This window comes from Zingiber officinale, chromosome 11A (genome assembly GCF_018446385.1).
Source record: "Zingiber officinale cultivar Zhangliang chromosome 11A, Zo_v1.1, whole genome shotgun sequence".
Classification (NCBI taxonomy): Eukaryota; Viridiplantae; Streptophyta; class Magnoliopsida; order Zingiberales; family Zingiberaceae; genus Zingiber; species Zingiber officinale.
This window is the reverse complement of record NC_056006.1, coordinates 37,426,164-37,436,338: the sequence shown is the minus strand read 5'-3', so window position 1 is coordinate 37,436,338 and position 10,175 is coordinate 37,426,164. Positions and strand designations below refer to the sequence as shown.

The 10,175-nt window shown below is 38.6% G+C and overlaps 2 protein-coding genes across 2 annotated transcripts; both read right to left on the bottom strand.

The window, feature by feature from the left end:
• Nucleotides 1-2,454: 2,454 nt before the first annotated feature.
• Nucleotides 2,455-4,486, bottom strand: LOC122031342 (40S ribosomal protein S7-like). Its single transcript, XM_042590466.1, has 4 exons — nt 4,412-4,486; nt 4,257-4,330; nt 4,035-4,158; nt 2,455-2,487 (listed from the first exon to the last, which is right to left on the bottom strand). The coding sequence occupies exons 1-4, from the start codon at nt 4,484-4,486 to the stop codon at nt 2,455-2,457; spliced, it is 306 nt and encodes a 101-aa protein (XP_042446400.1).
• A 231-nt stretch (nt 4,487-4,717) lies between these two features.
• LOC122030878 (protein argonaute 1D-like) lies at nt 4,718-5,470 on the bottom strand. The gene is made up of 4 exons (XM_042589925.1): nt 5,383-5,470; nt 5,112-5,306; nt 4,892-5,041; nt 4,718-4,802 (listed from the first exon to the last, which is right to left on the bottom strand). Exons 2-4 carry the CDS (start codon nt 5,207-5,209, stop codon nt 4,733-4,735), a joined length of 318 nt encoding a protein of 105 aa, XP_042445859.1. The 5' UTR covers nt 5,210-5,306; nt 5,383-5,470; the 3' UTR covers nt 4,718-4,732.
• Between the last annotated feature and the right edge of the window lie 4,705 nt (nt 5,471-10,175).

Genomic DNA, 10,175 nt, shown 5'->3' with positions numbered 1-10,175 from the left:
TTTTGGTTTTTGTAACCTCCTTCTTCCTCCTCTCATCTTCTTCTCCCTCTCCTCCACCTTGGCCGAACCTTCAAAGGTGCTAGCATACCTTTTTTTTGGTTTTTCTCCACCTAATCATTCGTGTGGATACGTATAGAGGAGTGTCCACTTGAACACTCTCGAGATCCGGCAAATTTGGACGAGCGGGATAAGCGAAGGGCTTCGCATCAAGGGTAATCTCTCTACCATGTAGATCTAGAGTAGATCTAGGTTTAGAAAACATGTACACAAAAATTTTGTTTTATAACTTCACACGGATCCGGTGGCATGGGATTTCGAGGTTTCTGTAACGCAAAAAGCAGTTTTTACGGCTCGAAAATCCCAACAATAATGTCCTAAAGTAGGAGGTTCTAGTCTACAACATATCAATTGGTTGAATTGATAGTGCGATATTGTAGATATACATAGAACACTAATCTTAACTATTCCTAGTCAAGTATTAATATGCAAGGATAATATTAATGCGTTGAGACTAGCATGTAGGTCAACAGATGACTTAATCTCACAAGTCATGGATATGAGATATCAAGTTGACACATGGGTATATATTAGAGAATATATACTGAATGACCCGCCATAGGAATATTTCATGGATCGCTATATGAGTGCCATAAACATTCTTATGTGACTATTAATATGAATAGTCTTTAGACTTGAAGTCACTACGATTCCCTACATATGGAGTTGTATACTTTGGTATCATCAAACGTCACCCGTAACAGGGTGGACTATAAAGTCGATCACTGGGTATGCAATAAATTATGCGGAGGGATGTGAGTGATGTAGATGAGATCTATCCCTTCCATATGATGGAAGTGATATCTATGGGCCCCTTGATTAGTAGGACACAAGAATGCATGACCATTCTTAAATGAGTCAATATGCGATATTGAGCTTATTTAATTGAGTGTGTCTACTTAGATATCAAGAAACATAAAGAATGATATGAGGATGACACAGTCTATGCCTCATTGATCAATCTAGATATCGAGGATAGAAGGATTGAGTCATACAAGTTATTAGCCACGGAAAGGTTATGTCGGATCTTGACATTCTCGTCACTTGGGTAGTAATGATGCCTTGCTAGATGCCACTCATTGCTTATGTATTTAAATGTTGATTTGGATACATTGCCAACGTTACGAGAACCTATTGGGTCACACACAAAGAACAAGTCAATGGAGATGGATTCATATGATGAATCATTAGATTAAGTCTAATTTAAATTGGACTCATTGAGTAAGATTCAATTAAATCCAACTATTGGATTGAGTCCAATTCAAATTAGACTCATTGAATCAATTGGATTAATGATTAATGAGTTGGACTCATTATATGCTTTCATGAATTAATTAATGAATAATGAATTGGACTCATTATATGATTTCATGAAATTTTAATTCATGAAGGAAAAGGAGTGTACAACTTGAGTTACTCATGCATTGGATGAAGAGTGAACAATTTGAATTACTCTTGCATTGCATGCATTGGATGCATTGAATTCATTGGATGAAGAGTGAACCATTTGAATTGCACATGCATTGGATTCATTAGATGAAGACAAATATTAATGTCAATCAAGACAATTGACATTAAGGCATGAGGCAACTTCACGTGGCAAAAGGCGATTCGCTCGCCCCCAGCGCCCCCGCCAAGCCGTCCCTAGGCCAACACGGAGGAGGTAAATCACGGGTGGCTACTAGCCATCACTACAACAAAAACATTAAAAGACAACGGTTAAAAACCGTTGTCATAGGCCCTTTAAACCCGTTGTAACTGACACTGTTGTTAAATGTGCGGTAAAAGACAACGGTTAAAAACCGTTGTCTTTGATCACATTAGACAACAGTCATGCAACGGATTTAAAGTGTTATCTTTTAATACCAAAGACAACAGTTCTGCAACAGTATAAAACCGTTGTAATTGTCAGTGTTGCAAAAATTTGATCGTAGATATACTTTTAACAACATATACACTGTTGTCTTTCTTCAAAATTTAGTTTAAAACCATTGTCTTAGAATACTTTTCACAACGGTTAAAAATCGTTGTCTTTGTACATTCAGTTGCATGTCTATATATGTACTTTTCACATCGGTTAAAACCATGGCCATTGCACACAAACTGGTACAACGTAACATTTATACATTCACAAAAATAGTTTTCAACATATATACATTCGATTAGTTGTCTTTAATTTATATATACATCTTGTCTCAAACAAAAACCGGTACATGTGTACATTCACTTAAGTTTATAAACAATTCTATACAATTACTACAAGCTATCCAAACATGACCACAAGTAGTATCCAATCATGACAACCACAAAAGATGAAACCACAAAATTAAGTTTATAAGACCACAACCATGCAAACCCAACTTGCAAACCCAGCAATTTCTCCCTGGTTCTTTTTCTTCATACCCAGCTTGCAAACCCAGCAATTTCTCCCTGTTATGAAAATAAAATATAGTTAAAGCCATAGAAAAAAAAGAATGGCCAAATAAGCACGAGAAACGTTGCCGCTTCACAATTTCATGAGTAGTGAAGCAAGTGAGCACGAAAAAAGTTTATGAAACTGGTTCATATGGCTGTTCCAACCCTTCAAATTCATTTCTTTTGTTAGTTCAAGGCTAATTGTACAAAGTTGGACAAATAGTACAACAGATAAGTTAAAGAAATAAAGTAATTGAATTAAATCATCTTATGCATGAAATAGAGCAAAAGTGTGCAGTGGACAAGGACTGAAACCAGGATTGGCAAAAACGTCTTAGCAAGCAGATGAAGTTGAATCTAACACATACCAAGTACACATGAGCTATACATAATCTAATATGATAACACCACCCTGCTTAAGTCAAGGTGAAGCCTTACACGGAATAAACCAACAATCCCTGTAGCTAGTAACAACAAATAAAGGAGGGCAGAATACATTGGGAAGAAAAAAGCAGTCAGATCAGAGCAACTCTAGGTAAGTCTAGATAGTTTGTGTATCTTGCATATAGTGATTGCTAAATTGGTTTGGTTTGGTTTGCCATAAGTAAGTCGAAACAACTATGTGAATGAACTTGGTCATTGTGATTCTCAACAAAGTGTAAGTTATTTCCATCCAACTTTAACCCATTCCGACCATTCATCATGTCCAACAAATTGCAAATTGCAAATATTTTCAATTTTGTTTGATTGAGAAACCATTTTCATTCCCAAAGAAAACAAGAATCTCAATACTATTGATTAAATTGGTCTTGCTCCTGCATTTTCCCCATGTATTATCATGTTCATATATCATGTAACTGCTCAAAATATTTATCTAGCTCACCTCCTTTACGTGTAAATCCTAATCTGCAGAAAACTGTCCATTAAGAAAGGAAACAATTCATGATGCTCAAAGTTAATCAGTTCATCATAATCTGACAAGTGTGTTAGTCCTACAGAAATGTGTTTACCAACAAATGATATATATGTTTGAACATCTCAAAATCTTAAGATGTTGAAAAACATTTCATGCATTCCAGTATAATAATAATGGAATATAGCCTAGAATGAGCATTTCATAAGATGTAATAATCATTAGAAGGGAAAGACAAGCATAGCTGAAAATGGATTCCAAAGAAGCAAGAAGTGGCTTCTTACTAAAGATAATGAACTTATATAAACTTTAGCTAAAACAAGGTAATGAACTTACATAAACTTGAACGCACCTATTCATAAATATGATCTTGTATACATTCTGCCAACTCCGATCGCACCAATAGAATTGGCCTGTCGGCATTGAACGGAATAATGAAAGTTTGCAAATACATTTAAATATCACCAACAAATGTTTGCAATAGCGACATACAAGCTAAATGGCTACCAGTCAAAAGTGTATATATTAGTTTTCAATGTCAAATCTTATAGTTAGTCAATTTGACATAAACATCTTCAATTAATAGACTTAACTGCAATCAAAGACTTGCACACGATTAATTGAAATGAAGTGTCTTAATACTATTTACCTTCCCACTGAACTTCTTTTCCAGTTCTCTAACCAGCCTAACATGAATCTTTTTGTAGGCTTTTCGCAGCCTGTATGGAATGTGAATAACAACAGCTTTCCTATTGCCAGGCATATCGATTTGCCTATACCAAAACCATAAAACTTAAATAAAATAAGCATTATCTGTAAATTCACAAAACAAAATTTGGAAACGCCAACATGATTGACATAACAAACTTACACTGCTGAATTAATGTAAAGATCCTTCAAGTCACTCTTCAACTCCTGGTTCGCATTCTCCAGATCAAAGAATGCCTGCTATGAATATGAACAGTTCAATTGGGATCTCAACCAAAATATCAGAACAATGCGATATGAAAGATGAAGGCAACTAGCCTGAGCCACAGTGTCTTCCAACTCAGTCGGTTCTGCACCCTTATCCTTTAGGATCTTCTTGCTCGTGGTAAACATTTTTCCTAATACTTACTAGGTCTGCAAAAGAATGAAATCCGAGATAATTTGAAACTTTATTATTCTCAACCCAATTACATTTAAACATTGGAACTTGAAACTTTTGATAATGGAATATAGCCTAGATGAATTGATAGTTTCCTCAAAACAGATAAACCAAAGAACACTTCCAGCAAGACTTACCTTTGTTCAAAGACAAGCCCATTTGTGTTGGTCGAAGGCTTTGATAGTAGCCCCTCCAGCATTCTAAGCCTTTCCAATGGGTGCCCGATGCCCAAAGCTCGGGGAAAAGAAGGACCGTGCTACCGAAGTATACCTGAAGTAGAACAAGTTGCAACGAAAATAATATTAACAATAATATAGTACTTGAGAAAATTGTACAGAAATAAAAGGAAACAGAAGTACTTGGTAGATGGAGACTCCCTAAGAACAATATCAAGGGCTTGAATGACTTCTTGAGGTGCCTCAATCTGTCGACCAGCTAAAAACTCCTTCAGGTTGTGTATGCTTGTGTTTCCAGCAAGCTTAATAATCACTCTAAAATCCTTGGCCTTCCTGAAGAAGAGGAAAACCACACGATTTTAACAGATACGGTCAGCATAAAGCTTCAGTTGAGAAACAGTACCTTCCATCATTTTCAGGCAGTGAAACCGTGAACTCCTTTGACTCAAAAGGAAAAGTACCAGCCATATACAGGCTCTTCCTTCCATCATAAGCTGGCATTCTCCTTCCCAAAGGCTTTATCCTTATGCACCTTGACAAGCTCAGAGATGATTTTTCTATTGGTAGCTCTGGACACTGATTCGGGCACTATACTCACCTACAAGTTCAGAACAAGGTATTCTCCATCAAATGGGAAGAACGATGCATAACGAAAGAGAAACATAGAAACTTACATCATAGTGGAAAAGAGTATTGTCGGCAATCTCGACAAGGAAATGGTTAGCCCTAACTAAGCACGACCTTCCGACGGTGCCGAAATCCAGCCGAGCCGGATGCCTCAAACCCTTGCTAGAGGCCGGAGGCGCCGCCGGCTGAGGAGTCTGCTCCTTCGTGGGCTCGGCGATCGTGAGATGCCGGAGTTCTTCGCCGATAGAAGAGGACGAAGGCGAATCTGCTGCTGTGGCCGGTGGCGAAGGACGGTACGATGCGGACGGAGTCATCGACGATTCCTGAGAGTGAGGAGCCGGAGCATACCCACCCCTTCCTCCGCCACCACGCGATCTGCCGTCATCAACAGGACCCCGACCACCCCATCCACCACCACGGCGACCACCTCCATATGCTCCTCGTTCGCCGGACATTGCGAGAGACAGGCTCGTATGGGAGAAGGAATAGCAACAAACCAAAAGATGCTGGTGAGAGTCTGCGAGAGAGGTTTAGCCAGAGAGGAGTTTTGAGGAGAGGGGTTCGTGCAAAGGAGTGGAAGGCAAAAATGTGTGAGGAGTGGAGAAGATTATGTGAGGAGATCGGGAAGAGGAGATTGTGTGAGGAGAGGGAACGTGAAGAGATCGCGGGATGAGGACAGGAGAAAGACACAGTTGCCTAGGGTTCCCGAAGACTAAGGGAGGGAAAACACGCGCCAAAATATATTTCGGAGAGGGGAAGACATTAAACCAGGGCAATGGAACAAAAGAATTAGGTTTACAACGGTTTAAAAACCGTTGTAAAATGTGTAATCCTCTAAAAAATGCGCTTAAAAACAACGGTTTTAGGAAATCGTTGTAAAATGTGTTGTTGATTATAAAACAATTCACTCAACGACAACGGTTTTTACAAAAACCGTTGTCTTTTGTTTTTCTTTAGAGCTAAAAGACAACGGTTTTGTCAAAAACTGTTGTCTTTTGTCAAATTAACAACAGTTCCCTCAAAAACCGTTGTCTTTATAGTGTTGTCTTTTAACAAATTTGTTGTAGTGCATTAGTGCAAATGACCAAGACATGGGGGAGGTTATGCTCGGTCACGCCGAGTTCCGACTCCAAGACCTCATGTGGCAACACCCCATGCCTTAACCATCGCACCGCCCCGAGGGGACAGTATGAGGCAACTTCATGAATCTATAAAAGGGGGTTTTGGATTCATTTTCATGATGAGTTTTTGGTGATCTAGCTTTTCTTCCTCCTCCTCTCTTCCACTTGGCCGAAAACTCCAAGAAAGGTTGCTAGCACAACCTTTGGTTGTTTCATTCTCCACCTTGTGAGTTTGTGAGACAAACGAGACTTGTTAGTGTGGATACCATAGAGGCGCGACCACTTGATCGTGCTAAGATGCGCATCTAAAGAAACGTTGGAATTGGGATTGCGAAGGGCACGCAACAAAGGTATAACTTTCTCATGTAGATAATTAATACTTAGTATATGGTTTCCTTTTGCATGGATCTATTGGAAAGGAACTAGATGTTTTCCGCTGTGTTTTCACGTGTTTAGTGACCTAGTTCCTTACAGTGGTATCAGAGCCACTTGCGAAGGCATATACTAAGTTATAGTAGAATTTCATATGTGATATAGAAATTGCATGACAATTTTATTATGATTTGCATGATTATGAGCAAGTAGCCAAGAGGTTTTCAGCAAAACCATCATGGCATTGTGGCTCATAATAATTAGTTGTTTAAATCATATTAAATTTTGTCATAATAGATTGAGAATGTTATATGACATGGTGCATGGTTATGACCCTTAAACCCCGATGTGATTGGTTGTGTGTGTTGTAATTCATAATACGGCCTGCGTATCGTGCCTCTCCTAGACTACACTCGAATGTAACTCGAGTTTTCTTTAGATTTTGTAATATATAAATTAGAAAAGATTAAGTCTACTTGACGACGGTGAAAAAGGAGAAGGACAACAACACATAACGACCAAGGAAGCACTTGGAGTGTTGGGTTTTTCGGGCCGTGAAAACCGCTTTTTCGCGTCGCGGAAACCCCGAATCACCCTAGCCATTGGATCTCGTGTGAAGAAAAATTTTGAAAACATGAGTACGAGTTTAAACGTTGATCTACAGTAGATCTATATAAGGGAAAGCCATATACCTTTGAAGCGTGCCCTCGCAAATCCCGCTCGTCCAACGGTACGCCGGATCTCGAAGTTGTCAACGTAGACAACTCTCTAATGATATCCACACGAACAATAAGTGTTCTCTAACACTCAAGGATGGAGAAGAGAGCACCCAAGTGTGCTAGCACTTTCTAGGGCTCTCGGGTAGGATTTAAAATGGGAGAAAGGAGAGAAGGAAAAAGGGATCTCACATAATCCTCTAGGTACCCTCCTTTGTGACCTTCACTTCACCCTTTACTCTTGGAATTCACTCAACCACCTTCTCCTCCCTTGAAAGCTCACGGCAACAGCAGCAAACCAAGAGGAAAGACCAAGGAAGAAGATGGAATGAATGCACACACCAATTGCCACAAAACTAAAACTCATTTTGCATTAGTGTGGCCGGCCACACCATTGTAACCTCCCCATTTAATGTGGCCGGCCACATTAAATGGAATGGGAGGTGTAACCTCCATGAGGTGGCACACCTCATGAGGTGGTGATGATGTGGCTGCCATGTAGGATGAGTCATCCTCCATGAAGTGGCAATTCATCAAGTAAACTTGATGTTTCAACTTCCCTTTTTGGTCAAGTCAAAATTGATCAAATTTTCTTCCTTGTTGAGTTAAATCCAACCTTTGATTCAAGCCAATTTGAATTTAATGAATCTCAATTCATTAATACAAATTGACTCAATGAATCAAATTTAAATTAGACTTATTCAACAATTGAATCTAATTGAGTCTAACTCAATAAGTCTAATTTCGAATCCAATCCTTGGTGCATCATATGAACCTAATCCAATTGGTTCATCCTATGAACCTAATCTCCATCCACTTGTTCTTTGTGTGTGACCCAATAGGTTCTTGTAACGTTGGCAATGCCCCTAAACTCATTTAGAAGCATAAATAATGAGCGGTATCTAGCAATACATCATTACTACCCAAGTTACAAGAATATCGAGATCCGACATCACCTTGTGACTACTAGTTGTGACTCCTCACAAAATATGACAAGTGTCCTTCTATCCTAGACATCTAGATTGATCAATGTGAGGCATAGACCGTGTCATCCTCTGATCAATCTAAATCTTGAACTCTAAGTAGACTCACTAAATCAAATGAGCTCAATATCCTATATTGACTCATTTGGGCATGGCCATGCACTTCATGGTCTCACTCTATCAAGAATACCGATGTCTCTCCCGTCGTATAGGAGGGATAGATCCCATCTACATCACTCACATCCCTCTGCATAATTCGTTACATACCCAGTAATCGCCTTTATAGTCCACCCAGTTACGGGTGACGTTTGACGAAACCAAAGTACATAACTCCTTATGTAGGGATCCATGGTGACTTCAGGTCTAAGGACTAATAGTCATACTAATAGCCACATGAGAAAGTATATGACACTCATATAACGATCCATGATACTTTCTCATGGCGGGTCATTCAGTATACATTCTCTAATGCATACCCATGTGTCAACTTGATATCTCTATATCCATGACTTGTGAGATCAAGTCATCGAGTTGACCTACATGCTAGTCTTATTGCATTAACATTGTCCCTGAATGTTAATACTCGACTAGGAATGATTAAGAGTAGTGTTCCCTATATCATCTCACTATCGGTTCAGCTAACCGATTGATATAGTTAAGAACCTTCTACTCAAGGACGTTATTATACTTAGTTTATTTGGCACCAATACAAGTAAGTATAATAACCAAAGACCAAATGCCTTTATTTATATAGAATATGATACAACAAGTCCAAAATACAATCATCAAATGATTGGCTCTAGGGCTCTAGCTAACATGGAGAAGATGCTTTTGAAGCACTTGGAGAAGATGCTTTTGCCTAGGTTGACCTTTTGATCTTCTCATTGGCTTGAGAGGATCATAGATTATGGGGCCATAACCATGTCACGATTTCTTTTATGCATATATGTGATGTATGCCATGATATGCTATGATTGTATGTGATGCATGTGTAGTTTAATCATGATTAAGTCTATTAAATATGCCTACCAAAGATTAGTACTCACTACTAGCTCGATCAATTATAGTAAGGTTTTGCCAAAGCAAAGTGACTCGATTTATCTTGCTAGAGTGTGAAGGACAATTGTGATGTATGACTACTAAAACTTTGAGTGTGACTTAACTAAGTTAAGAACTTAGAGGCATATCCCATACAATGAAATTCAAAATTATACTAGTCTTAGGCGATTAGCCAAAGCTAACTCAAGATGAGTTATAATGTGAATTTCATAAGATGGGCAAATGAACAAATAGTCTTGTTCACACAATGATACAAGAGTTACATATGATGTAATTGGTAAATGTTGCCTGCCTAAGTTATACTATGTCTTGGGCGATTAGCCAAAGTTAACTCAAGGTGCAGTATAATATGGATCTTGTCCCACATAAATGTTATCGCGATTGGATTTGGAGCTAGTAGTGTGGGTAAAACCACATCCATGACTTGCTTCTACCAAAAGCTTTACAATTTAGTGGGAGAATCATTTAATTAAAGGCCTAGTAAATGATCAAAATATGATACTAATTTTTACATTTTATTGTTGTAGATCACCATGTCGTCAAATACGTCAAATACTCTCTCTCTGCGATCTGTCCTTGATAAGGACAA

Excerpts from the sequence above, each read along its gene's own strand:
- LOC122030878 (XM_042589925.1), bottom strand. The coding sequence starts at position 5,209 with ATGCCAGCTTATGATGGAAGGAAGAGCCTGTATATGGCTGGTACTTTT. Across the intron at positions 5,042-5,111 it reads CTGCCTGAAAATGATGGAAG|GAAGGCCAAGGATTTTAGAG; the intron begins GTACTGTTTCTC and ends CCTCTTCTTCAG. Across the intron at positions 4,803-4,891 it reads AGGGAGTCTCCATCTACCAA|GTATACTTCGGTAGCACGGT; the intron begins GTACTTCTGTTT and ends GTTCTACTTCAG.
- LOC122031342 (XM_042590466.1), bottom strand. The coding sequence starts at position 4,486 with ATGTTTACCACGAGCAAGAAGATCCTAAAGGATAAGGGTGCAGAACCG. Across the intron at positions 4,159-4,256 it reads CTTTACATTAATTCAGCAGT|GCAAATCGATATGCCTGGCA; the intron begins GTAAGTTTGTTA and ends GTTTTGGTATAG. Across the intron at positions 2,488-4,034 it reads AAAAGAAGTTCAGTGGGAAG|GGAGAAATTGCTGGGTTTGC; the intron begins GTAAATAGTATT and ends TTTTCATAACAG.